General features: G+C 55.5%; 10 protein-coding genes across 10 annotated transcripts; 5 read left to right on the top strand and 5 right to left on the bottom strand.

Moving 5' to 3' along the window:
* Nucleotides 1-3,929: 3,929 nt before the first annotated feature.
* LTR77_004892 (uncharacterized protein) lies at nucleotides 3,930-5,895 on the top strand (the record flags this gene model as incomplete). Its single annotated transcript, XM_064802142.1, has 3 exons — nucleotides 3,930-5,072; nucleotides 5,136-5,668; nucleotides 5,736-5,895. 3 exons carry the CDS (start codon nucleotides 3,930-3,932, stop codon nucleotides 5,893-5,895), a joined length of 1,836 nt encoding a protein of 611 aa, XP_064659503.1.
* Nucleotides 5,896-6,095: 200 nt separating this feature from the next.
* LTR77_004891 (uncharacterized protein) lies at nucleotides 6,096-6,766 on the bottom strand (the record flags this gene model as incomplete). The annotated part of the gene is made up of 2 exons (XM_064802141.1): nucleotides 6,096-6,547; nucleotides 6,604-6,766. The coding sequence occupies 2 exons, from the start codon at nucleotides 6,764-6,766 to the stop codon at nucleotides 6,096-6,098; spliced, it is 615 nt and encodes a 204-aa protein (XP_064659502.1).
* Nucleotides 6,767-7,196: 430 nt separating this feature from the next.
* LTR77_004890 (uncharacterized protein) lies at nucleotides 7,197-9,602 on the bottom strand (the record flags this gene model as incomplete). The annotated part of the gene is made up of 2 exons (XM_064802140.1): nucleotides 7,197-7,858; nucleotides 7,931-9,602. 2 exons carry the CDS (start codon nucleotides 9,600-9,602, stop codon nucleotides 7,197-7,199), a joined length of 2,334 nt encoding a protein of 777 aa, XP_064659501.1.
* A 180-nt stretch (nucleotides 9,603-9,782) lies between these two features.
* Nucleotides 9,783-11,432, top strand: LTR77_004889 (uncharacterized protein; the record flags this gene model as incomplete). The annotated part of the gene is made up of 2 exons (XM_064802139.1): nucleotides 9,783-9,858; nucleotides 9,937-11,432. The coding sequence occupies 2 exons, from the start codon at nucleotides 9,783-9,785 to the stop codon at nucleotides 11,430-11,432; spliced, it is 1,572 nt and encodes a 523-aa protein (XP_064659500.1).
* A 688-nt stretch (nucleotides 11,433-12,120) lies between these two features.
* LTR77_004888 (uncharacterized protein) lies at nucleotides 12,121-12,703 on the bottom strand (the record flags this gene model as incomplete). Its single annotated transcript, XM_064802138.1, has 2 exons — nucleotides 12,121-12,642; nucleotides 12,695-12,703. 2 exons carry the CDS (start codon nucleotides 12,701-12,703, stop codon nucleotides 12,121-12,123), a joined length of 531 nt encoding a protein of 176 aa, XP_064659499.1.
* A 495-nt stretch (nucleotides 12,704-13,198) lies between these two features.
* CDC27 (anaphase-promoting complex subunit cdc27) lies at nucleotides 13,199-15,786 on the top strand (the record flags this gene model as incomplete). The annotated part of the gene is made up of 3 exons (XM_064802137.1): nucleotides 13,199-14,467; nucleotides 14,525-15,601; nucleotides 15,688-15,786. The coding sequence occupies 3 exons, from the start codon at nucleotides 13,199-13,201 to the stop codon at nucleotides 15,784-15,786; spliced, it is 2,445 nt and encodes an 814-aa protein (XP_064659498.1).
* A 409-nt stretch (nucleotides 15,787-16,195) lies between these two features.
* On the top strand, nucleotides 16,196-16,972 carry YAF9 (NuA4 histone H4 acetyltransferase complex and the SWR1 complex subunit; the record flags this gene model as incomplete). The annotated part of the gene is made up of 1 exon (XM_064802136.1): nucleotides 16,196-16,972. One exon carries the CDS (start codon nucleotides 16,196-16,198, stop codon nucleotides 16,970-16,972), a length of 777 nt encoding a protein of 258 aa, XP_064659497.1.
* Nucleotides 16,973-17,177: 205 nt separating this feature from the next.
* Nucleotides 17,178-20,816, bottom strand: LTR77_004885 (uncharacterized protein; the record flags this gene model as incomplete). Its single annotated transcript, XM_064802135.1, has 3 exons — nucleotides 17,178-18,918; nucleotides 18,985-19,395; nucleotides 19,459-20,816. 3 exons carry the CDS (start codon nucleotides 20,814-20,816, stop codon nucleotides 17,178-17,180), a joined length of 3,510 nt encoding a protein of 1,169 aa, XP_064659496.1.
* A 445-nt stretch (nucleotides 20,817-21,261) lies between these two features.
* On the top strand, nucleotides 21,262-22,965 carry rio1 (Serine/threonine-protein kinase rio1; the record flags this gene model as incomplete). The annotated part of the gene is made up of 1 exon (XM_064802134.1): nucleotides 21,262-22,965. One exon carries the CDS (start codon nucleotides 21,262-21,264, stop codon nucleotides 22,963-22,965), a length of 1,704 nt encoding a protein of 567 aa, XP_064659495.1.
* A 152-nt stretch (nucleotides 22,966-23,117) lies between these two features.
* On the bottom strand, nucleotides 23,118-26,865 carry SMC3 (Structural maintenance of chromosomes protein 3; the record flags this gene model as incomplete). Its single annotated transcript, XM_064802133.1, has 2 exons — nucleotides 23,118-26,778; nucleotides 26,828-26,865. 2 exons carry the CDS (start codon nucleotides 26,863-26,865, stop codon nucleotides 23,118-23,120), a joined length of 3,699 nt encoding a protein of 1,232 aa, XP_064659494.1.
* Nucleotides 26,866-26,867: the final 2 nt, after the last annotated feature.

Genomic DNA, 26,867 nt, shown 5'->3' with positions numbered 1-26,867 from the left:
AACGATCTGGCCATGCGACAGCTCATCTTCACCCTCATTCATTCCACCCGGCAGTTGTTGGTAGAACCGCACTCTCTCTGCCACGCTCTCGACACATGATAACTGATTGCGATGTTTGGCTTGCGTCCATCAACCGGTGGCCCCGCATTAGCTAGCAAAACGGCCGCTAGCTGCTTTGGTGTTTTTGCGCGTCCGCTGTTGATCTTGCCTCTCCCCTCTTCCTCCCCCAATCTATCGCGTACGTGAAAGGATGCAACTTGCATCAACACAGCTTCAACCTCTCATCATGTGCCGGCTTGATGAAAGCAAGCTCCAGCTGCATCCGCCGGCTCCAGCATGAACGCGAACCTCGACTGCATGTCGTGCGTATTATGGCTCATGGATAGCCCGGTAAACATGTCATGCAGGGCATCTAGCGTGGAAGCCATCAACAACCGGCCGGTGGAGCCTGAGACATCCAGGTCTTGGATCAGATCTGAGAAGTGATTGGGTAAGACGCAGTGTTTTAGCTTCACGTCTACAGCAGCATGCCGCCACCGAGCTGCAGCAAAGACTCTCGGACGTCGGCACATCATGAACTTCCAGCACCGCGCGGCGGCAGCGACACGAACACTTCGGCTTCGATGACTCGCAAAACACACCGCTGAGTCGCAACGCCACTGTCAACTCAACAACATTGCAGGGGCAAGAACCAACCCGTACACCAATATCGCAATCTCCTCCTGCATCGTCCCCGGACGCCCGACATATCCATCTGCAGGACAACGACTCCAATATTCTCCCATCCCATCGACGAATCACGACCTCCGGGGCACGCGGGGACCCAACGGACGTCCGGGTCAACAGCAATGCACAAAACAGGGAAACGCGAAACCTTCCTTATCGCCGCATCAAAGAGCGCGGCTGGCGCAAAAGAACTCTCGCTCTCGCGAAGAGAGTTTCAAACGTTATTGTCCTTGACAGCTCTCTCCTACGAACCGTTGCAACCGAGTCGCCGAACACGGCCAACGGCCATCGTTTCGCCCAAAACTGACCTTGACCTCCAATCACTGTGCAATTTCCACCCCAACATCCTCGGCTCGCTGCAAGGATCACACACGTGGAGGCCTTGCCCCCCGGCCGGCCGACCGTTGCGGCTGGCGCGGGATGTTCGCGATGTGCTTCCAGGCTTCCCCTGAACTGCCGGGTGAGCATCCTCGAGGGTTGAGCCTGGGAAACCCGGGTCTGGCATCCTTGCTACCGTGCTTTGTCGAGCTTGCGGAGAATTTCTCGTGGTTGTTGGCTTCTAGACCGGCCCATGCCTGCTGATAAAACAACTCTATGGCGGGTTTGACTTTTTGGCTGATGGAGATTGCTGCTTGGAGTTCTGACAGCGGCTTTGTTTTAACGGCACTGCAGCGAGGTCGCTAGGCCCGAAATGGCAGGTGATTTGATTCTTGGGATTCTGAGGTAGGGCGCTAGTTTCAGTGTGCAGACCAACCACGGCGGCCGGGGTGAAGTTGTGTCCGTTCTGCGAGTCTCTCGAGCAGGTCGCTGGAGACGTAGGAATGAAAATCATATCAGCTGATGTGACGACTACATTCACCGCCGGCGTTTGTCGAAGATTTTGTCTGAGCGACCATCGCGCAGAGGCTCCATGCTAGGTAGCCTTCGGAGCTGCGGTGCAGCTGCAGTGGCATGGCATTGCATACAAGCAACAAGAACGTCTCGACCTGCCAACGTTCTACAGCTCATATCGTCTTGCCGACACTTCAGCACAGCAGACGCTACTAATCGGGGGCAACCTGTTTGCTAGACACCTCGTCTCTACCAAGAAGACACATAAAAAGGCAACAGCACACCTCGCCTCATCTCGAGGATGGCTCTTGAACTCAAAGGAAGGGTTCGAACGGTAAGTAAGTAGCAGCGTCTCATCAACGCCACGCCGTCGGCTGCTGTCATTTTGACGAGGCAACTGGAGACAACCGACCCAACTCAAACTAAGACTCTGATCGCAATGCCTCATTTCTTCAACGCTTCGTGGCGTCTTCACGTTTCGTAACCCAACGGCTGAGTAGAGGCGAGATGTTTGTCTCCACGCACTGTCACGATGTCACAGGCAACAACAATACTCATGTGTCTGAGCTACACCAGTGTCACCGCCTAAGACTGTTTTCGCCGTACCGAATCATCAGCCAGCAGGCATGCAGTGCGTGGACTTCTTGGGCTATACAGCATCGATCGAGGATTGGCCATTTGGAAGCTTTGCTTTGAAAGCTCCAGCACTTGCGATCTGGCAAAAGTGGTCGTACTGATGGAGAACAGTTGAATCGACGTGAAGCAGTGAAAACGCAGTTCACAATCGCTTTCCTAGATGTCATCTCCATTCCCTTGGGTGCCACCCTCGCTCCTCCCCAGATATGCCTTCAACTTCTTCTACCCATCCACCTCCACCGCCTGCGGGTCCGGCAGCACATACGCCATCCTCGCCCACTCAGCGTCATTCGAATTCGTCCACGTGTGAGTCGTCCCTCGTTGAACACAAGCGTCGCCTCGTTCGAGGACCTGCCGCTCTCCAAAGTCCAGGATCAGCTCGACGCAGCCTTCGACAATGATGTTGAAATCGAGGGATTGGGGACGATGCATCATCGACTTGAGTGAGGGCGCAAAGTCGACGAAAAGAAGGACAACTTGCCCATTAACAGAGCCCTGATCAGGGTCTTGTTCTCTACTTATGAGTTCGTGCGTGGATAAGCGGCAGACCAGATTTTTGGTGCTGGGTCTGCTAGAGGCGCGGTGGTGTGGTGATCTAGCGGATCATTCGAAAGTTTCAGGCGGTGGACGGTGTTCTTGTGCCGAAAGCGAAGTGCTTGAAGTTCGCTACCCGCGGTTGCGGAGTTGATGACAGGCCTAAGTGAGTGCCATATGAGAGCTGGCGAAGGCATCACTGTCACGACCTTGTAGCAATCGAGGATTAATAAAGCCTCCAGCAGACTGAGTGTGCCAGTCAGCCGACGTCGCATTGTTCATGCTGGAAAGGATATGCACTAGGCATTTCGTGCATCTGCATCGGTCGGCACAATGGACTGCGGTGAAGAGGTCGTCCGTATAGCATTGTCATTTGAGGTTCTCACGAGTAATGCAGCAGCCAGACAGACGGCCATCTCGTTGGAGAAGTCCTTTAAATACGCTACCTGTCCGAAGTGCTTTAACGGTGTGCATACCCGCGGTCAGATCTCGTTAGCAAACTACCTGGGTATGCAGGGAGCTGGGCGTCTTCTATATTTTGGAGGCCATCACAACGACAACTCTTCGCCAGAGAGGCGAGACCACCCTATACTGATCAGACAATGGATTCTGGCGAGGGCTGAGAGGTGGCAAGTCATTGGGCTTGCCGTGCACCACTGGCTTAAAAGAACATGTGGCGAACTGAACATCTGTCCACTTGAAATCGTAACTTAGCCTCGTGAATGTGTCTTCGAGACAAAGCGAAAGCACCGAGTACAGGTCATTCGTCTTGTATCGCAAGAGAAGAAGTCGAAGCCTTGCAAAGAGATTGCCAAGAAGAATTTGGGGGCGGGAGGCGTCGTCATCGCCCGGGCGTCTAGCCTGGAATGTCACGCTGCAAATAGAGTGGCTGAGATCTGACTGTGTGCTACAATACCGCCTCCAACGACTCCTGATCGTGTTCCATTCTTGATCGAACAAAGCACTCTTTCCAGTGTCACCTATATCTCATTGTTGGTGTCTTCGAGGTCGTCGAGCAGGATTCCCAGACAGCGGTAACCTGAAACGCCGCGGACCAGGATTTTAAACTTGGTGGGAAGACTCAACTTTCTCGAACCTCGACTTCAACAATCCATCCGTGAAGCCTTCTCCACCGAATCAGCACTTTGGGAAGCCCCTTCAGACACTATCCATTAGAGACTGAGCACGACCAGGCTGCTGATATGTCTGGCTATAATTACGGCGTGCCGGGGCCCGAGCAAACATACAATCCCCAGCAATACCAACGATCTCCACCAAGAAGACCTGTGGCACCATACGCAAGACAGCCAGCGACAGCATCACCGCCACCGTCTTACCGGAGCGACGGGGCCAATGGCCCTTACGCAGCTTACAGCCCGTATGCATCTACCAATCCGGAACATGACCCTACAGTAGCGGGTGGCGAGAGACATCCTCTGCCCAGTGTTCCGCAGCCCTCAGGGAATGACGACGACTACTATGGTGCTGGTCAAATGTCACCGGTGCCTAGTAACCCTTTCACACACTCTTATTCTGGTGACTCTGTTCCAGCAAGCACCCAGCAGAGTTTACACAGCGTCAGCACGGTAGGATACGGCTACGGTCACGACCAATCCATGCCTGGAGGACGGACACCCTACCGAGGCGATGGCTACGATGAGTACATGGACCCACGAAACATCGCGGACGATGGCGAGGACGGCTTTGACCTACCCCAAAGGCGACCGAGGAGCAGATTTGGCATGGCTGGAGCAGCAGGCGGCGCAGGCGCCGGTGCTGTTGGCCTAAAGGCGTTTTCCAACCAAGATGCCAGCGGTAGCTATGGTCCAGTCAACGGGGGAACGGCAGATGCGGAGAAGAGCGAATGGCTGAATTCTCAGAGCACCGGAAAGAAGAAGCTGAAGTGGACTGTCGGCATCATCATCGTCCTCGTCATTCTGGGTGCCATCGCAGGAGGAGTCGCCTATGCTCTGCTTAATAACGACTCCGACTCCGACTCGAACTCATCCAACGGCGGCGGTCGTGGTTCTTCCAGCGCTGCTGATGGCGTCTGGGACAAGGATTCCCCGCAAGTGCAGGCCGTGATGAACAACAAGAACTTGCACAAGGTCTTCCCCGCCATGGATTATACTCCCTGGAACGCGCAGTACCCAGCTTGCCTCTCCAACATGCCATATCAAAATGACGTGACGGTTGACGTTGCGGTTCTGGCGCAATTGACACCAGCCATCCGTCTCTACGGGACCGACTGCAAGCAAACGGAGCAAGTGCTGAAGGGAATCGATCTTCTGGGGCTCACCGACACTCTTAAAGTCTGGCTTGGGGTGTACATAGGCGATAACTCGGTGAGCGCCCATTCTCTCAAAAATCTCATGGTACAATTGCTAACAGGCACCTCTACGTGACAGACCACAAACAACCGCCAGCTGGAGCAGATGTACTCCATTCTTGACGACTATCCCTCCTCGCACTTTGCCGGCGTCATCGTCGGCAACGAAGTCCTCTATGCGGAAACCGTCACCATCACCGAGCTTGGTAATCAAATCAGTAAAGTCCGTCAAGGCCTCGCCAAACGCAATATCGACTTACCGGTGGCGACCGCCGACTTGGGCGACAACTGGACCGCCGGTCTAGCAGCAGACTCTGACATCGTCATGGCCAACGTCCACCCTTTCTTCGCTGGCGTGACGCCCGATAAAGCGCCCGCTTGGACCTGGACCTTTTGGAAGGAGCACGATGTTGTGCTCAAGTCGAATTCTGGCGGGAATTGGCCTGCTAATATTATCAGTGAGACGGGCTGGCCGACAGAAGGCGGGAATGACTGCGGGACGGGCGCGAAGTGCACTTCGAAGACAGCGGGCGCGGTGGCAGGCATTGATGAGCTGAACACCTTCATGGAAGGGTGGGTGTGTCAGAGCATGTCGAATACGACGTACTTTTGGTGAGTAGACCTCTGAGCACCGCAGGATCAGTTGTGATACGCAAATGCTAACGCAGAATGTGTGCAGGTTCGAAGCATTTGACGAGCCTTGGAAGGAAGTCTTCAACGACAAGAAGACTGGTGACTTTTGGGAGCCGCACTGGGGTCTTTTTGATGTTGATCGGAATTTGAAGAAGGGCGTGAAGATTCCGGATTGTGGTGGCAAGACGCTTGATACGCCGTATTGATCGTTGGGCATTTCACGGGAGTGTGCTGTAGCATTTAGCAATGGGGACGACGTTCTTCAAGAGTTTGGACGGCGGAGATGGCGTGCAGGGCGATGTGGCATTGGGTGGCGGTCATGTTCATGTTTATACGATACTAAGATGTACAGAGCTCACGCCCCGACACAATAGCACGACACTTCTCCAACCTCAATCAAGCTCCATCAAAAATCCTGCACCCCCGTCTCACCCACGGGCCTGGGACCATCCCCCACGAACCGCTCCTCCTCCCCCTCCAAATACTCATCCAACCTCTCCCTCTCCACCTCCGCCCGATCATCAAACTCCTCACTCCCATCCACCCCCGCATACTCAAACTCCTCATCCCTACCCCCGACGAACCGCAATCCCATCACATCCCTCCACTTCTCCCACCCCTGCTGCCGATCCCGCGGCCGATCATCGACGTCCTGCTCGACGCCTGTGATCGAGCCGTCGGCAGCTCGCGTATAGACCGTCGGACTATTCGGGTCCGGGTTCCGAAGCGCGGCGAGTTTGGCTTCCGAGCGGATGAGGTTGGCTTCGAGGACGCCGGAGTAGCCTTTACTACGCCTGTCGAGCTCGCGTTCGTGAGGGGTGAGGAAGCGGCGAATGGTTCTGTCGTATAATAATGGATCTGATGGGATGTGTTGGCGGGTAATGAGGTGAGGAAATGGTGTGAGCTGGGCCTACCTGCGAGCTCTAGGGAGGGTTGCTCGAAGTACTCGGGATGGAGTTCGAGATAGCGCATCCGCCTGTTTTTGGTTTGGATCCGAGTCTTACGTTGAGTTTCGTCTTCTACTGGTGCTTTTGAAGCGGTTGACGAGGCTTTGCGCCGCTCTGGTAGTTGTGGCATCGCGATGGGGTGTAACGTGTAGTGAGTGGTGGCAAAGTTTGGACATGGAAAGCTCGATGTCGCTGACTAAGCTATATATGAGCAACATGCAATTGGAGAGTGAACAAGGTGTGGATGCGGAACGATGTGGAGACGGCGGGAAAGAAGTGAATGCTGGATGATGAAATTGAACAGGACACTATTCACAAGGCCCTGTACATCTCGAGATTTGCCCGCGTCGATGACATTTCCCTCTTCCATGGTCGAGTCTCGTCATTCTCCTTCCCAACGCTGCCAAAGTCCTCCCACATCTACTGAACAAATGCAGAGCATACCCCATCCGCTGCTGTGCCATCGACCAGCACAAGATGTTGTGCAGTGCCTTTCGAGCAGTTGATGGGGGTGGGCATGGGTCACCCATTTCCGGCACAGCTTGAGGACAGCAGTCATCCTATGATGCAGGCGGCCTAGGCGGTCCGTAGAAGACAGGGGTAGGTTGCGAGCACAGCTCCTTCATCTTCTTGGTCGCCAGCCAGCCCTCGCTCGTGATGAGGGTGTCCATGCGCTGTGCAGCTATGGGGAGCAAGGTGATCTCTCCTTTCGCTCCGGTAGTCCCGCCTGATGCGCGCAAACCACCTCTCTTCTGCTCATCCTGTAGTATCGTTTGCACAACCATGTACAAAACCTTGTTGTTCGCACAAGCCTTGAAGCCAGAGTAGAATTCCTGGAGGTGGTCCCTTGTACGTCTGAGCAGTTCGATGCAGCGATAATTCAGCCCAAGGAAGTCGAATTGATGTTGCGGCTCTTCCAACTCCACGCCATGCTGTATCAACTTAAGCAGTTCCAGAGGAGTGACGACTTTGCGGTCTTTCCACTGCTGCAGTATCCGGCCTGTGTCTCCAGTCACAGTGCCTACTTTTGCTGCCATTGTGTTCACTACTTGCTCGGCATCAAACAACGCCGCTGAGCTTTGCTCCACACTGTTCTCCCCGTCCCTGGAACGCATGAGCTTGAGCAAGGGCGTCTGAAAGTCCATATACCGTGACGCCCTCCGCTTTGCGTGAAGTGGACGAGATTTCTTGTGTGCTGACTTTTTGCGAGACTCTCGCTTCACTGCTGACATCGTGATTCCAGAAACACGGAGCAGGCGATCGTTAAAGTGTTCTCGAGAGTTTGGGCGCTCACCGAGGAAGACTTCTGCTGATCCATAGAATCCGATGACAGTTTCGATGTCCGCCCATCGCTTCAGGAGAAGCCCAGTTTGTTGAGCGGCGTTGTACAGGTGAATGACGGACATCATGCACTTCCAATCGTGCGTGGCACAAAGCCCTAGGTAGTACATCTCGTTGTTGATGTAGTGAAGAATCGTTCCGCAGAGAGCAGGATGATGTTTCAAGAGGCAGAATGGAGTGATGCCCTTGTGCTCAAAACCAAGTCTCTTGCGGAACCTCGCAACAAGATCCGTCGAAACATGATTGCTTATGAAGAATTCCAACCTGCCCATGGACTCAGCTACTTCGGGATCGGCACTATCACACTTCAGAACCTCCTTGGTGTGGACTTGGTACCGAGCCACAGCAGCAGAGGCTCCAGCTGCCGCCTCCCGCAACAAAGCAAAAGGCGAGGAAACATCACCCCCAAGTACAAAGAGTGTGTCCAGAAATACTTCGAGTGCGATTATCAGCGGCATGGTGATGTTTGCGGATTGGAAGAAGTCCCAGATGTAGGCTGTAAGCTGGTCCACGGGCCTGGAGGTGCCACCGATCTCGCGAATGAGACCTATCATGTCCGGGATAAGTCTGGAGAGAATTTGAGTGACCACATCTTGTTTGCGGTAGGGAAGGCCGTCGGCGCACTTTAGGACCCAATCGAAGCCATTGTCGCGGCTATGAGAGTCTTGAAACTTGCCTTTCTCACGAACTTTCTTTTGATGAACGAGTACAATGAACACCCGATGTCCTGGTAGAAGGACATGCGAGCCAAGGTAGTCGAGCCGAGGGACTCCCACGTTAGTTATGGTATTCTCAGGCCAAGAGAAATCGATTGGCTTCTTGTAGATCAGATTGTACAGACCTTCGTAAGTACTGCATCTGGGAAAGTCCTCTGCCAATGCACAATGCATTCGCTGGATAGCAGCAAGAGCTAGGTTTGTCGTGATAGAAGCCACGGTGATTGACACGTTGCGCTCGCGGTAGCCCCGCCACAGAGTTCGCAAGTGTTCCCGGATGCGGTCAACGTCGCGTACGAAGCACGTCGCGGCGAAAAAGCTCTCTTCCAAATCATCCTGATGAGACTTTGTCACGTTGTACTGAGGGACTGGAGCGCATTTCTTGGCTTTGGTTGGTGCTGGACCATCCTCAGCTTCACCGGCAAGATCGGGTAAATCATGGAGTTCCAGGTGCTCGAAGAGATTGGTCACAGAATCACCATCGTCCGAGGGCGCCGGCTCATCTCGATCGAGACTCGAAGAAGTATGACATGGATCAAGATTGCGCAGAATGTGCTGGACGTCTTCCAGGACCCCGACGAAGTGTCGATGCCCACTGTCGCTCGGCGACTCCCCGGTGCCCTTCGCCGAGTGAAAAGCCGCGCATGCTTTGCGCCCAGAGATGACGCTTCTCAGCGTCTGTAGAATGTGTCGTGGTACTGAAGGTATGCCCTCCTCGTTGTCCGCGATCTGTTGCGCAAGTTGAGGGAGGACGTCGACTGGCAGCGTGATTGGTTGCGCCTTCGCCTGCTGTGAGGAAGGTCGTGCCGTGGGCCGCAGGGTTTCCGCAGTTGCCGCCAGCCACTGGACCACGGTCTTGGTCGCAGCTTTGTACTGTTTGTAAGTGTCGTAGTACACGTCTGCGAACATGGCGAAAGCTCTGGTATGGCGAAAGCTATGTTGCACTCATTCTGAACACCGCGTGAAAATCTGAACTCAGCAAATTCGTTGACTGCTTTTCAATCGCTGTTTGCTTGTGCGACACAGCCTAGCCTGTCTTGAACTAGCTCCGGAAGGCTCCCGCAGCTCGAAGCCTATACTCAACTTCACATGTCACCATCCGCCACTGCAGCTTGCGAGCAACGAGCCATGGCCTTCAGACGGCCAACATCTGTCTGCCTCTTCTGTCAGTGTAGGCAGAGCGTCATTGGTCGAAGGCGTGCCTCCAATGTTCCCATCAATGCATCGAAGACCACAACGACAGCAGGCTCTGGCAGCGACGGTTTCTTCTCGGACAATGGTAAACTCGGCGATGAGCGGCACGAGGCTTCAGAGCTCACATCCGGTATCAAGCCTGACCCCTTGGGGAACGACGAGAACGAATGGCCTTCCAATGATGCTGGAACAGACACCCTAAGCTTCGAAGCCCTATCCAAATTCAAGGACATGCGGCGAGCCATCCTCAGTCGCCTCCGCAACCCCTGGCCCACAACAACCCAAATAATGCCTCACAACTATCACACCCGCAAGTCTGACATCGCCTTTCTTGCCGACCTCTCCCTCCCCGAAGCCAACGCCGCCCTCATCCCTCACCCCAAGTTCCGCTCTCTTATCCTCAACGAAGGCCTCCACGAGAAGAACCTCCGCCGCGTCATCCGTGTCCAGCTCCTTCGCTGCCAGTGTCCGCGGAACATCTACCGCGTGCTAGCTGTCTGCATGCAATCCAAAGCGGCTGCCCAAGCCCTTTCCATCCTTTTTGAACCATTAATCCGCGCGCTCTACCGCAGCCGCAACACCGTCTCCGACCCGCAAGTCCTGGCCACTCTGAACGTCATCATCGCCCGCTTCAAACTAGCAAACCTCTACGTATCCCCCTACTTCCTGTTCCTCGGCCTGCGCTTCGCCGCTCGGACACGAAGTCTTACCTCTATGCAGCGGTATCTCCGCCATATCCGGCAGGCCAACCTCACGATGCCCGCCAACGTCTTCCGCAGCGTCATTGCCAAATTCTCCATCGGGTCTCGTGGGCTAGGCGAGATTCGCAACGGACGGTGGCGGCGGTCAGATCTACTTCAGGTCCTCAAGGGCTTCGATGACTGCTCGCATTTGCCGCCAGCCCAGAAATACCATCTCGGCTCCTTCCTAGATCGAAGCGACTGGCAATTCCTGCACGGCTGGGTCGCCGTTCTGGCTCGCTGCCGGGACTCCGAGGGCGTGTGGCGCGAATGGGAGCACTGGAAGCAGAGTAGCGCGAGACTTGATCCTAGAAAATTAGGAAAGGGAGGCAGGGGCATGAGCAGTCGTTGGCGTGGGGACTACTGGTTCGTGGAGCAAATGACGCATTCAGGTGACCTGAGGCTGGCGTGGCGGGTAGTCGAGGAGAGTGGCCTGGACTTTTCGACCGTCAAGGGAAAAGTCAAGTTTAGATTATTGGATGGGATCGAGTTTGCTACGACGAGGTCATGGGAGGGAGGCGCGAGGGAGGCGATGGTGGAGAAATATGATGTTGAGTTGAGGAAGATTGAGCGGGCGCTGGGGTTGAGGTGGGTGGCGGATGGAATGGCCGATGACGGGGAGGGTGTGCATGAGCTTGTGCGAGACCAGTGGGAGGTTATGGAGGAATTGGGAGCGGAGGATTGGAAGTTTGAGGAGGATTACGGGTACCCGATCGACGCAGAATATCTTGTGCCCGAGACGGAGGAGAGGGCGCTGCATCAGGCTGAGGAGCGAGGACGAGTTGAGCAGGATGAGGGCGGATGAACAGCCTGGCCTTCGCCCTGATTACGAAAAGGTACGTCCGGTCTCGATTCGCTTCAGCAATCGCGGCACACGCATGATGCAAGCAATAGTCCCACGTGGGCCAAACGCTGTGGTCGTGCTCTACGGAGACACAGCCTGGCGTTTGGCTCGGGACGCTTCGCGACTTCTTTGCTCTGCAACACGGAGTATAGTGGGGTGAACGATTAAAGAGAGCGCTGAGTTGGTGTCAAGATTGGTTGTGGCTTGTTGATCTGTATCTGATTCCGTTCATATCGCTAACTTGTTGGAAGTGTTAGGTAATACCTCGCTCTCAGCCTGATTCGTTACTGAGCGTATGTGATCCTATCCTGACTCCCGACATTGCTCGACATGCCGGATGGATTCTACGATCTCTTCGTCCTGGACTATGTCCCAGCAGATATCGGCCGCGGATTTGACCAGCAGTCCAGCATTCCGAGCGATCGGGCCACGCCCGCAGATTCTCTGCCTGTCGGCTGAAATCATGGCTCACGCTGCCAACACAGGCGCGTTGAGCTGCTGTGGTGGTCGCGTATGTCTGTCGATGCGACTTCACTCCGCTTTGTAAATCTTCGACTTCAAAGTTTAGCAGAGCCTCACTGGTCCAAATCGAAGAACTATGACTTCCTCCAAACGAATCATCTCTCCAAAACTCAGAATTGTTTCTTCTTCACCTGTACACCGTCTTCTGACCCCCCCTCTTCTCCATCTTAGCCTGCCGCTTACTCTGCCCCTCCTTCCCCTCCTCATCCCCGGCCCCAGCACCACCCATCAACCCACCCATTCCCCCCTTCACCCCCATAAGCGTCCCATAAGCCAACCAAACACTGTACCCCGGCACCACTACCCACGCCCACCACCCCCTGTCCCCAATCACGGCGACCAGCACCACACACCCCCACGTCCAATACAGCAAATCCCACATCCACTCCGTCAACCCAGGCGCCTGGAGGTCTTCACCAGCTCGTTTGAGCGTGCGGGGTTCACTGGTGGTGTAGGTTGGGCGCGAGAGACGCTCGAAGTAGGCTTCGATTATTATAGAGGGGGCGGAGAGAAGGATGTAGGGAAGGAGGGAAGGGCGGTTGCGGAAGACGAGGCGGAGGATGTGGAAGAAAGCGTGGATGGCGAGGGAGAGGAGGTGGGTGCGGTTGAGGGTGGAGGCGTTGCGGGTCGCGAGGGTTTTTTGGGATTTCTGGAGTTGTGTTAGTTTGGATTTGGGGCGGTTGAGGAGGTGGTGTACGTACTTGCGCCATTGTTGCGGGCGTGCCTTGTGAATTGCAGTGGTGTTGGTATAGTAGGTGAGGTTGGGGTTCTAATCAATATATTGATTGAGATCTTGAAGAAATCTTGGCACGAGTGCGGGACGGCTTGTAATTGGCTCGCGCTGTTGGAGCGGATTCGCCCTAACGACGATATCAAAACATCACGGCGGCAGCAGCAGCAGCGACTCGACAGTCACGAGCTCACTTCTGACGCCTGAACGAGGGACGGAGATGCTCATGATACGACTGACGAGCCATGAAAGGTAGCATGAGGAGGACGAGCAAGGGCGCATGAATGAATGAGCGGTTGTGCGACCATACCACTGCCACCGGACATTGCATGAACGAGTGAACCCGGCACGGAAACGACGATAACAGCAACGGTGGGCACGATCACGAGCCCCATGACTACCCTTCTGGACGACGACTGGATCCGTAGCAGCTAACCTACGACACACCGCAACCTGCGAAACACACGACTCGACCATGGCCAGCACAACAACCGCCTCGGCGCTGCTCCTCACCCAGCAGATACAACACCACCTCGACACCGACCTCCTCGACACCGCAAACTTCCTCGCCGGCCGTTTACACGCTCTTGAACCACGAAACCCCGACAGCGCGCATCTTCTAGCCCTCACGTACATCCGCCTCCGCCGCTTCAAAGCAGCAGCCGACTCTGCTCAGAAGTTCGGCAGCAATGGTCGACACCTCGGTTGTGCATACACCTACGCCCAAGCATGTCTGCAGCTTGGCAGGAACACGGAGGGTGCGGGTGCCATGGAGAAGAGCAAGGCTCTATGGACTGCGAAGATTCCACAGCGGCCACGCTTTCTGCCAGATGCTGCAGCAGGTTGGACTTTGCTGGGGAAGCTGTGGCAGGCTCATGGAGACTCGCGGAAGGCCGGCGACTGTTTTGTGGAAGCCCACAAGGCGAACCCTTTTACGTGGGAGGCCTTCGAGGGCTTGTGCAAAGTGGGAGCAGATCTGAATGTGCAGAACATGTTTCGAGCAGCACCGGAAATGGCACCACCGGCAGCTAGCGGGAGCAAGGGCAGCGATGAGATATACATGGATGAGCTGGAACCTGCGACGCAACCATTGGCGCAGCAGCTGAACTTCAACCAGCAGGTCTTTACGCCTTCTGCAGACCCATTCGGCATCTCTGCAAGGCCGATAGGCTTCGACCTTGAGCTTGGCGGGAAGGCAAAGGCTAGGCAGCCAGCAAAGCCGCCTCTATCAGAGTGGGACACTCCAGTCACTAACAGTGGGAGCGCACTCGGCGAAGCGGAGGATGTGGCCATGAGTGGAATGCTGGCAGATTCAGAGGGTGTTGCTGCTCAGCCGCCGCGTGCGCCCGCAAGAAGAACAAGGCCGGGACAGCAGCAGTTTGACGCAAGCGAACGGCCTAGGCAGCCTACTTTGCGTGGACATGGTGTGTCGGCTTCTGAAGGGACGGAAGACAGCTTGCCGAACGCTGGTCAGCACCAGAGAAAGCCATCGGCGGCTGGTGGTGCGCACAAGCGGACGGTTTCTGGACAGCAAGCGCATCCCGCGGATGCAGTTCCCGGAGGGCAGCATCCAGCGACACGGAGAAGTAACCGGCTGTTCGGGCAGGGCACCACGGCAACTTCGAATGCAAGATCCGCTAATCCCTCAAGACCGGCACCACCAGAATCAAACGCTTCTGTTGCTGGAGCTGGTACAAGGCCCGCGAAGGCTGCAACGGGTGCAAAGGGCAGGATCGGAAACACCGTAGGTAGAGTTGTGAGTGGTAATCGAAAGATCCTGCCACCTGACCGAAACGGCCAGAAGGAGGGCGAGAAGGAGAAGAGAGCGCCAAGTCGGACACTCGATCGAGCAACAGCTGAGACAAAAACCTCACTCCAACCTAGCCAGCCTAGACCAGCACCTGCGGCCAAACAACCTGCAGCACCTCTACCCGATTACACCACCATCACATCTGTCCTCGATACTTTTCGACCTTTGGCAACGGCAACATACAGCCTCTCCCGCTCCGACACACCGACCACCCTCCGCACTCTCCGCTCCTTACCTACCGCCCAACGCGAAACACCCTTCGCCCTCGCGCTCCTCGCAAAAGCCCACTACGAGTCAGCAGACTACAAGTCTTCGGAAGAGACTTTCGCCAAACTCTTCAAGCTCCAACCAACACGCACGCAAGACATGGAGGTATACTCCACCGTCCTATGGCATCTGAAAAAGGACGCCCAGCTTGCATTCCTCTGCCACCTCCTCCGCGACTCGGATCAAAATGCTCCACAGACATGGGTCGCTGCCGGCAACGCCTTTTCACTGAGTCGAGAGCACGATGCGGCTATCGGAGCGTTCCGACGAGCGGTGCAGGTGGATTCAGGATTTGCCTATGCTTGGACGCTGATGGGACACGAGTTCATTGCTAATGAAGACTTTACCTCTGCCGTTTCTGCTTTCCGGCACGCAGTATCCGTTGACCGCAGAGGCTACGGCGGCTGGTACGGTCTAGGCAAGTGCGCCGAACGCGTCGGGAACCTCGAAGACGCGGAGCGACATTACCGTATCGCTTCCTCCCTCAACCCCTCTAACTCGACCTTGCTGGTCTGCATCGGTGTCATCCTCGACCGCCGGCACCAAGCACGAGCTGCGTTGACGCTCTACACGAAGGCATTGGAGCTCTCGCCTTCTTCAGCATTAGCCAGGTTCAAGAGAGCCAGGGTACTGATGCGTCTCAAGGAATTCCATGAGGCACGGGACGAGTTGGAGGTCCTGCGGGAACAGGCGCCAGAGGAGGCGAATGTGTGGTTCTTGCTGGGGAAGTGCTGTAGGGCGTTGAATGATAGAGGGGAGGGGTTGAGATGTTTTACTTATGCGTTGAATTTGGATGGGAAGGTGAGTCTCGCTGTTTCTCGGGGCAAGGAGGAAGGGAGGATGCGGTTTTGTCGTAGGGAGATTGCTGACTTTTGTGTGTCTTGTAGGCTGCGCCGCTTATCAAAGAGGCCATGGAGGCGATGGATGAGAGCGAGGAGGAAGGAGAGGAGGGAATTGACGTTGGGGATGGGAGCGATGACGGCTGATGGAATGCTGGGTTTGGAGGGAGTATGGTGCATGGATGGCGCAGTGCTTTGGAGCCGGTGTGTCGGGCAGGGTTGAATGAGTGCGGTCTTTATGCATTGCGAGGGGCTCGTCGTTGTGACGTTGGAGCTATTCATCTGGCGTTGGTGGGAAATGCATGGTGTTGTGGGGCATAGCATGGAGCAGCGACAGCATTTCGGAAGTGTGTTGCATGAGTCGGTCACAAGAATGCATAGCGAATCGTGATCGTCATTCAGATTGCAAAGCAGAATCGTCATCTCTACGCTTCACTGGTCTTGTGCTTTCACATGCTCGCCCCCCAAACAGGCAACCCCGCATACACTCCCGCAAACCTCCTAGAACTTCCAAACCAACCTCACTCCTTCCCGTACACCACCAACATCACCCACCATGGCACCATCCTCCTCCAAACGCGTCCGCGGCGCCAAACTCACCCGCCCCTTCATCATTGGCAACACCGCCCACGTCCTCCCGCACCCCTCCTTCCCCAACCCCCCACCCGCGCACACCAAAGCCTGGACCGTCTACGTGCGCCCGCTCCCCCACGGCCCTGACCTCACCACCTGGCTCAAGAAAGTCCAATTCAAATTGCACCACACCTACGCCGACGCTTCACGCACCATCGAAGCGCCTGGCCCGTTCGAGGTGACGGAGACGGGGTACGGGGAGTTTGGGGTCGAGATACGGTTGTATTTCGCGCCGGAGGCGGGGGAGAAGGCTATATACCGGGAACATTATCTCGTGCTGGCGCCTTATGGGACGGAGGAGCAGAAGGTTGTGATGGAGCGGGAGAATGTTGTTCGGGCGGAGCGGTTGGAAATTGTGGAGTTCAACGAGCCGACGATGGAGTTTTTCAAGATGATGGTGGGGGAGGAGCAGTTTGATTGGTTGAAGGTGAAGAAGGGGCGGGGGAAGGGGAAGAAGCCGGAGATGGTGTTGGAGAGTGGGGTGGTGCCGAGTACGCAGTTGCCGGAGAGGGGGGTGGAGGAGCCTGGGAAGGGTTTGGGGAGTGGAGGGGCGTGGAGTTTAGGGTATGAGAGGCAGGTTGTACGGCAGTTGAAGGAGGCGGAGAAGGTGTTGGAGGGGATGGTGGGCGAGGAGAAGAGGGCGATGGAGGAGAGGCGGAAGAGGATGGAGGAGTTGGGGGTGGCTGTTGCTGCGAAGTGAGGAGGTGGGATTGGATGCAGGTCTGTGGGATGGCACATGAATTGATGAGCTTGGTGCGACATGATACCCAAATGTTATTCTGCTTCTTTGCGAACCTTCCTGTGCAGATCGATCCCCGAGCAGCTCTGCCTTCTCATCCTTCCTTCGGCTTCTGCCAAACCAACGGCTCGCTCACACCCTAAGCATGGATCGAAGCGCATACCAGTCAACATGCATTCGTGTCGTCAGGTATCCCTGGCTGCGGACATGCTGCCCCGGCCATGCTTCTCGCAGCTCGAGAGAGCTCCTTCTCGGCTCCTGGCAGCTGATCTGCTGGTCCCTTTAAAGCATCCTCGAGCAGACATATGATCTCCTGGTGCCCCTGAAATTGCGCAAGGCCAAGAGGAGAGAAGTCGCCCCATGATTCCAGCTCCTGCATAGCAACGTGTAATGCGTCATGATCCGGAGAGTCGGGTATGGTCGCAGTCTCTTGCGCATAAAGATAGTGAGGATCAACAGCGCCCACGATCGTTGGATCGGCTCTATGGAGGAGCAATAGTTTGACACCGTCCACGTCACCATACCGTGCAGCGTGCTGCAGAGGACTGCCACTCCCAAGGATTTCATCGTTGAGATCAGCACCATATTTGATCAGTACTTCTGCAACGTCATGTTGCCTGCTGAGGATTGCTACATGCAAAGGACTGATGTATGGCCCCTCCAGCGCCTGAATGGTGGCACCTTCCAAGAGGAGCAGCTGGCAGATGTCGACCCGGCCGTAAAATGCTGCGCGATTGAATTCAGTCCAACGTACTTTCAGGTTTGGATCAGCACCATGGTCCAGAAGAATTCTGGCCATCTCAACGCTCTCAGGACCGCCTTCTCGGCACGCTGAACGAATGGCAGATCCGGGTGTGTGGTCGCCTCCGTACTTCGCGGTCGGATTGGCCCCGTGCTCAAGAAGACTCATCATGTTGTCCGATGCATGAACAAGCGCGGTTCTTCCGGTACGATCGATACAGTTTGGGTCTGCGCCATATGTGAGCAGCAATTGTAGTGTCTCGGGGTCGCGACATCCCGCCGCGGCCATGAGTGGTTGTTCTCCCCGGCAGTCCTCGAGGTTGGGATCTGCTCTATGGTCGAGGAGCATTTTGGTAATGGCTATGTTACAGCCCAACATACTTGCAGTCAGCAGAACAGGAGTGTCTTGTACAATGGCATTGGCGTTCGCTCCGCGTTGCAACGCCATTCTGACAATGGGCTCAGAACCTTGCTCAATTCCAAGACGTAAAGCCTCAGTGCCTTGAGTCGAAGCACAATCGGCACCGGAGGCCAACAGCAACTGCACAATCTCAGTTTCCCGGGATTCGCAAGCGATAGAAAGCGGTGAGGCCCCTTCGGCAACAAACAAGCCGACGTCGTCAAAATTCACCTCTTCATTTACGTTGAATCCTTTTCTGATTAACGACTCTGCTGTGCGACGGAGTCCCAGGTAACATGCCAAATGCAACGGGCATTTGGATGCAGGTCCAGTACGATCTGAAGAAGGGCCGCGAGAGTATCTCATAGTTACAGGTATCCAGATTCTTCGTAGTGTCGTTGCCTCCAGCAACGAAATCTCCAGACCATCCTTCCAGTCTAAAGTGGGCGCGGATTCGGCAGCACGCTGGTGATGTGTCCAACACTCAACGGCATACTCTAATAGCGGAAACGCAATCTCATCGGTCTCCTTGCTTTGTCGATTCCGATGATCATAGTAATGATACAGATAAGCAATGCAATCCTGTGCAAGGTGACGCTGTGGATTCACATGGCAGAGCGCATATCGAGCTGCTCTGCCTGTAGAGATACGTTCGCCCACCAGATATTCTTTGATCGAGAAGTGAGCAAGCCGTAATATGTGGCGCGACGAAGAGGATAGTGAGGCCCTAGATGATCGCTGAGATTCATTGGCATGGGCGTCTGTACTGTACGTATCTTCGCTAGGTAGATTTTAGTGACAGTCCAACCTATGGGGGCTTGGTTTGTTTTACCTGGCTATGCTTCCAGCGCTCGGTGATTCTGACTCCGTGTTCGAAGTTCTATCTACTTCGTGCACATCGTCGCAATCGGACGTGAGCTTGTAGTCAGTAACAAGGGCAGCTAAGATGTGAGCGATGCTACCAGACTCGGCGCGATCGCCCTCGTCAAGATACGGGTCCTGGAGATGCGATGTTATACACGCTTCTTCAAGTTCCCGAAGAGTCAAAGGATATTCCGCGAACGTAAGCCACCGGAGAGCAGCAAGTGCAACGTCTTGATCCATCGGGTCGATGCCAAGCAAGATGCGCTCGTATGTCTCGTCCAAGGTCTTGGGTAAGTTTTCCAGAACCGTCGTGACATTTTTCGCAGTGACTCTTTTCAGTCTCGACAGCTCGTCCAACTGGCAGTACGCCCAGCGAAACCTAACGATGGTGTGTTAGTGAGGCAGTACGTAGCAGCGAGCTGTTGCCACGGTTTTCACGTACATGCCATCAGCTTTCTCACCAAGCTTGTCCCGGATCTCTTGTTTGGTCGAAGCGGACAATTTACGCAACGTCTTATTTCTCTCGAGCTCTTTTGCAACGTAAATTTTGATGTCCTGGTCGATGTATTGGGTATTCAGGTGCTTGACACGAGCAGAGGATTCTTCCAGCGCTTCGAGAATGTCAATCTCCGGACGACTGGTGGTGAGGATTGACAAGTTTGGCACTTTCTGCACAAGGTCCCCAAGACCACCTAAGACCTCCTCTCGGGAGCGGTTGGTATGAGGAACCTCATCCAGGGCGTCAGATACGAGGACGAGGCGTTGTACTCTAGCAGCCAGGCCGTTGAAGCACTTCTCCAGAAGCTCCGTTGCTGGCTGACCGTACGACTGTTTCTGCGTTTCTTGAAGAGTAGCAAAGACAGGCTCGTGATCTGCCAGCTGGTGGATGATGCCGAGCAGCATGTTGCGATAACTTTGTTTGTTTTGATCAGAGAAGGTGAAGTAGAAGAAGGCTACCGCGGTTGTTAGAGCGTCACGACGTTGCAACAAGTCCTCCACGATGGTCGAGCAGAGCACGGTCTTGCAGGCGCCTGCCTTGCCAACAAGGGATAGCATCTTGACATCGCCGGAGAGCCATTGCTGATAATCACTTGAGTGCAAAAACCATTCACCAGTCCCAGGTTCGTGGCGTCGTCTTGCTTCTCGATGGTTGGTGTAAGCATCTGGTGCTGATAGCCAGGATCTCAGTCTACAGAGTTCATCAGAATGACGAGACACTATGAGCTTTTGTATCCCAGATGAACTCTGAAGTGTCAAGCTGTGTGTCTGGTCGACTATCGACTCCACATGGATGGTACTGGACTCGATTGCCTTGAGTCGCGCAGCTGCCTCTCGGACCTCACCCCGTATTTCGAGGTCGACATTGAGATGAAGCACATGCAGTGCGAGGGACAGCCGATGGACCAAGTCATCAACAGCGGCGTTCAGCTTGTCGAGCGTATCCTTCTTGAAGGGGTACAGTAGGCGCTGCTGTCCAGCTTTGATCACCTGTCGAAAGCCTTTTGGATCATGATTCGTCAACAGCTTCTGCAGTCTCTTTTGGAGGACCTTCATGCTGTCGTAACACCCAATAAGGCATTCTTCGATCCGCATCAGGTGCACATGCTCCAAGGAATCACTTCGCAGGACACCTGCAAGTAGCTCGAGTGTTGCTTCCAGATCTCGAATCTTGCCATGAGCGGTCTTGATGTCGTCGCTGGAGGCCTTCCAGTCCTCATAGTAGCTCAGCAAACCTTGACACACCATAATCCCCAGCGACGCGACACCGACCGCCGAGCCAGCGATGCCTAGCTCCGCCATATTCCTTTCGTGCGCAGAGTCCAGTCTCCGTACGTCGATGTCAACCTGTTGGCACCAGTGGATCAGGTGTCAGCGGAAAGCCCATCGTGCGAAGACATGGACGAGGCTGCGGTATGCGCCTCTTCGAGTCCATTCGCTGTGGCGGCTGAGCGACGCCACCTGCAGCTTGTGTGCTGGCATGCGCGCAATAGACTTCGTGACATGCATGCTCATCGGTAGCGGCGCCATGCGTAAGGGCATTCTGACATGGTGTCTTCAACGAGGTGCACATGTTTGATCGCTAGGAAGTGTGAAAGGAGACGCGAGTCATGTCGTGGGGGTTGACATTCACATGAAAATCTCGCCACCTTCCCAAGCGGGTTAGACTCGAGAACTTCTCTAAAATATCTCGACATCGTTCTTGCACCAGAGCGAATTAACAGACACCATTCGAAGCACTCCAGCCATGGATCCAACACCCCCAACCGCTCACCAACCTTCCCACAACTTTAACCAACACACCGGCTACCAACAACCCCCCTCCACCGTCACAGCGACCGGCCTTCCACCCGATGTCGACCCGATAGACCACCTCAAATACGACCAACCCGACCCAGACAACGACGACATTGACGACCTCTTCGACCCCTCCGAAGACGAACCCTCAGACACCGAACTCCAAGCCTCCAATCCCTCCGACTACACCAAGGCCTACAACCGCCAGCGCCGCGTGAACGACCCTTCGATACCAGAAATTGAGAAGCGAGGACGGAATCCACAGCTAAACACTCGAGCGGAGGTGGATGATCACATCAAGACGCTCTCACGACATGCAGCGAAGCTACGACTGAACGACCAGGAAGCAGGACTCGCCGGCGCAAAGGGAGGCCATGGCGCAGAGAAATCTGATCGAGCAACGAGCGAGCAGGTGTTGGATCCGAGGACGCGTATGATATTGCTGCAGTTGCTGAACCAGGATGTCGTGTCTGAGATCAACGGAGTGGTAAGCACAGGGAAGGAGGCGAATGTGTACCATGCTCTTTCAATACCTACGCCTGCGGAGGGTGAGCTGGCAGGTGAGGGTGCAGTGCAGCCGCTTCATCGCGCGATTAAGGTGTATAAGACGAGCATTCTGGTGTTCAAGGATCGGGACAAGTATGTGCAGGGAGAATACCGCTTCCGGCAGGGCTACAACAAAAGCTCCAATCGTGCTATGGTGAAGTTGTGGGCGGAGAAGGAGTACCGTAATCTACGACGATTACGCGCAGCTGGCATACCCTGCCCGGAAGCAATATACCTCAAAGCACACGTACTGGTGATGTCCTTCCTCGGCGACCGCAAGGGCTGGCCAGCGCCGCGATTACGGGATTTTGAATTCACCAACACAGCTGGAGACACCGACAAAGACGACGAAGTCCTCTCCAAATGGCGAAGCCTCTACCTCGAGCTTCTCGGTTATGTGCGGAAAATGTACCAGACCTGCCGCCTCGTGCACGCCGATCTGAGCGAGTACAACATCCTCTACCACGCGCAGGAACAAAGGCTCTACATCATCGACGTCAGCCAGAGCGTTGAGCACGATCATCCGCGCTCGCTGGAGTTTCTTCGCATGGATGTCCGGAACGTTACGGACTTCTTCAGGCGGAGGGGAGTGGATACGCTGTCTGAGCGTGCGGTGTTCGGGTTTGTGGTGGAAGGGAAGGGCAGCACTGAGGCGGATGGGACGAAGGAGAGTTTGGAGAAGTTGTATGAGCAGAGGGAGCAGGGCGAGGAAGATGAGGTCGATGAGGAGGTGTTCAGGCAGGAGTATATTCCGCAGAATCTGCAGCAGGTGTATGACATTGAGCGGGATGGCGAGAAAGTGGAGTCGGGACGAGAGGGGGAGCTGGTGTACAGTGATCTGCTTGCCAGTGGTCAGACGAAGACTGCTGAGGATGCTGATGGAGACGTTGACGACGATGGGAGCGACGAGGAGGCATCCGAGGACGAGGACTCAGGCTTCGAGAGTGACGACGAGAAGCGGCCCAGAGGCAAGCGTTTTGAGGATAAAGAGGCCAAGCGAGCTCACAAGGCGGCTGTCAAGGAGGAGAAGCGTGAGAAAAGGAGTCAGAAGATGCCGAAGCATGTCAAGAAGAAGCTGGTGGATAAGAAAGCTCGCGGGAAGAAGTAGTTGACATTCAACGAAGCGAGCATTGCTCGTCCTACGATACAGCCATATGAACGCCTCGCTCATAAGACCCTCCCACTCCACAGCCAGTGTCACAAACATATCAGCAAGCGCACAAACCCGAGCGCTCTCCCGGAGACATCCACATCCCCTCATCACCGTCCCCCAACCTGCCCCTCAACGAAATCCAGCGCCTGGTCCCGACTAACCACATCAATCGCACTAGTCTTATTCGCATAACTCACCCCATAGCACTTCTCCGCCACCAACACCATCTCCGGCCTAAACGTCGTGCAAATGAACTGCCCTCCTCCCCCTCCACTGCCGCCTTGACTCTGACTCGCGCCCTCCTCCCCGTTAGCGCTCTTACGAATCATCTCCGCCACAGCAGTGCGGTACTGCGCGTCCAGATTCGCGTCGATCTCGTCGAAGAGGTAGAAAGGGGCTGGGTCGGAAGCCTGGATCGCGAGCACGAGGGCTAGAGCGCAGAGTGATTTCTGTCCGCCGGAGAGTTGCTGGATGCGTTGCTGCTCGTCGTGCTTGCTGTTGAAGGACACCGAGATGCCGACGCCGGTGTAGCTCTCCACGCCCCCGCCGCCGGCGCGCTCGGCTTCGCCGTCGTTGTCGTTGTCGTCCTCGCCGTTGCGGGCGTTGGCTTGTTTGTCGGAGCGGCGCTGGATCACTAGCTTGCCGCGGCCGGTAGGGACGAGACGTTCGAAGATGCCCGCGAATTCGCGGCTGACTTGGCGGAACGTGCGTTCGATGGCTTCGTCTTTGCGTGCGTCGAGGACATCGATGAGGTCGCGGATGGCGTCGTCGCTTTTGCCTAGTTCACGGCGGCGGTCTTCGAGGAGATCTCGCTGCTTCTCGAACTGCGCGAACTGCTCGTAGGCCTTCTTGTTCACGTGACCGAACTTCTTGAGGCCTTCTTGCGCGGCGTGGAGCTTCTTCGTGGCGGATGCGGCGGACATGTTGAGGTACTTGTCCGATTTCATGGCGGCATCGGGAAGTACGCCCAGGTTGCGAATGCTGAGAGCAACTTCGGCTTGACGAGACGAGAGAAGAGAGCGCTTGTTGGCGGCTTTTGAGATAGATTTCTGGTGAGAGGCGATGGCTGTGCGTAGGCGATCGATGCTCGCTTTCTTGTCTTCGTGCTTCTGGATCGTAGTCTGGAGGGACTCCTGGGCTGCCTCGATGCTGCTTTCGTTCTCCGCAAGCGCGTTGGACAGGCTCGCGAGGGCGGAAGAGACGCGCTTGAGGTCGCGCTGCCGTTCCTTTAGTCTGGTTGCTGCGCTACCTTTTCCACTGCCGCGTGTGTTGCCATCTCCACTGGCATCGAGACCGGCAGCCATCAGTTGGTCCAGTCGCAGCCTGAGGTTCTCGCGCAACTCTGACTCCAGCATGCTCTTCCGGCCTTCTAGCTCGCCTCTCTCCGCCGATAATGCGTTGGCAGCTTTCCTCAAATCTGACAGCTCTGCGTTCGTAGACTCCAGCAGCCGCTCTTCTTCGTTTGACAATGCCTTCTTAAAGTCACCTGCCAACTCAGTCTGGTAGCCGGCCAACTGCTCGCCCAGATCGTGCACCGTCCCCTCAACATTCTCACGGTGGCGTATCTTAGCATCAAGCTCGTCCTTCTTCGCATTCAGATCCTCATTGCGCCGTTGAAGCTCCTGTTGCAGGGGTGCGTAGCCATTGTCAAGCTGCATCCGCTTCTGCTCTACCCGCTGAACATCGCCAAGACACCTCGTGATCAGCTGCGTGACCTCGTCGACCTCGCGGACAACTTCAGCCTTGCGCTCCGTGGCGCTCTCCCACTCTTCGCGGGCTGTCTTTTCGCGCTTGAGGCCGTCGATGCGAGAGGAGCGGACATCGTGCCAACCACCAGTCAGAGCACCCTTCTTGTCACTCTGATCGCCGTCAGGAGTAATGGCTGAGACGCCGTGGCTGCGAGCATACTGCGCCGCCACCTGCAGGTTCGGGCAGACGATGGTCTTGCCAAATACCTGCCTGAACGCCGGTTCGTATATCGCGTCGTATTTGAGCTTCGAAAGTAACGGCACAGCGTCGGAGGCCTTGGGTAAGTTGGGAGCGCCCCTGTTCTGGATTCTCGACAAAGGCACGAACGTAACTCTGCCGCCCTTCTCCTTCTTCAATATCTCAGTGATCCGAGTAGAGACCTCATCGTCGTCGACGACATAGTTGAAGAGGGAGGTGCCCGCCGTAACTTCGATCGCTGTCTGATACTTGCCGGAAAACTCAAACAGCTCGCCCAAGGTGCCGTGAGCGCCTTCAATGTTGTGCTTCTGAACGATTCTCCGCACATTCTGCAAGCCTCGGGACGTCGACTGGTCCATCATTCGATGGAGGAAGCTCTGCGCCTTGTCCAGCTCCTGCTTCGCGTTCTCAATGACCGAAGTCAGCTTGGCCTCTTCGCGCCAAAGCTCCTTCCTGCGGTCGGTAAGGCGGTGTTGTTCATCCTTTGCGCGCTGAACCTCTGCAGACAAGCCTTGCTGTTCATCTCCTCGATTCTCATTGCGGGAGCGGAGTGTTGCGATCTCCGTCTCAAGCTGTCCGATCTGGGTCTCGAGCTCTGCTATCTCTTCATTGCTGTTCATGACGATGGCCTTGCGGGTGGCGAGAGAGTCATTGATATCGGCGATGGTGCTGTTGAGCCAGGCGTCACGGTCACGCTTGTTCTTGAACTGTGCTTGACGACCTTGTTTGGCATAGAGCCGCTGAATGGTCTGCTCAGCATCTTGCAGTTCCTGGCGAGCTGTCTTGTCTTCGGCGCGTTTGGCAGTGTACTGCGGAAGCAGCTGTGCGAGTTCATTCTCGCGCTGCGCAATCTGAGCTTGAACGTCCTTGAGTTCGGCGGCGTGTTGCGTTTGAGCTTGCTGGGCTGCAGACTGGTTGTCGGTCATAGATTGAACATCGAGCTCAATCTTCGCCTTCTCCTTGGCCGATTCTTTCCTGTCTGTCTCCAGCTGCGCTTTCTCCTCTTGCAGCATCCTCAGCTGCTGTTGTAGCTCTGACATCTCGTCGTCAATCGCTTCCAGCTCAATATCTTGCTGCTGCAACTGCGCGCTATTCTCGTCCGTCCTCTCGTTCCCACTCTCCCGCTCTTCGTTCAGCTTCTCCATGGCGTCGTTCAGCGCATCCTGCTCCTGGCGATGGATGGTGTATTCAAGACATCTTCGCTCCCTGTCTTTCTCCTGAAACTCGTGAAGCTCCTTCTTCTCCTCTTCCAGCTCTCCCAACCGCTGCCGGATGTGATCAAGGGTCTCGTCAATCTTTCCTCGCTTCTGCTCTGTGTCATCCATGATGCGACGGCTCTCGGCGCGACGCTTCTCATACACTTCCGTCCCCGCGACCTCCTTCAACACCGCCAGACGCTGCGGGTCTTGCATGTTGGTGATTTGGGTGACGCGACCTTGCGGCACGATGTAGTAAGGATTGCTCTTGCTGAAACCGGCTGACTCCAGCAAGTTCATGATCTCCTGCTTGGTGGTGTTCTTGCGATTCAGCGAGTACTCGTCCTTCTTCTGGCCTACCGTCCGGCGCAAGATGACATCCTTGGTGCCAGTGGGAAAACGCTCATCGCTGTTGTCGAAGATGACCTCCACATACGCGCTCATCACCGCTGAGCCTGCGCCTTCGTGGAGTAATGCCGAGCGCTCCTCGCGGTTGAGCTGGGTGTATTCGTCGCTGAGCACGAAGCGGATGGCGGCGAAGAAGTTGGACTTGCCCGAGCCATTGCGGCCGACAATGACGTTGTGCTTGGGCGAGAAGGGCTCGATGACGGTTTGCTCCTTGTAGCTGTGTCGTCTGTCAGTGGTGTTCGCGGCTCTGGTATGGTGCAACTCACGATTTGAAACCCTGGATGATGATCTGTTTAATGTACATCT

This window comes from Saxophila tyrrhenica (genome assembly GCF_035928015.1).
Source record: "Saxophila tyrrhenica strain CCFEE 5935 chromosome Unknown scaffold_7, whole genome shotgun sequence".
In the NCBI taxonomy this organism is placed as follows: Eukaryota; Fungi; Ascomycota; class Dothideomycetes; order Mycosphaerellales; family Extremaceae; genus Saxophila; species Saxophila tyrrhenica.
The sequence above is the reverse complement of the archived record's forward strand: the minus strand, read 5'-3'. Positions and strand labels throughout refer to the sequence as shown.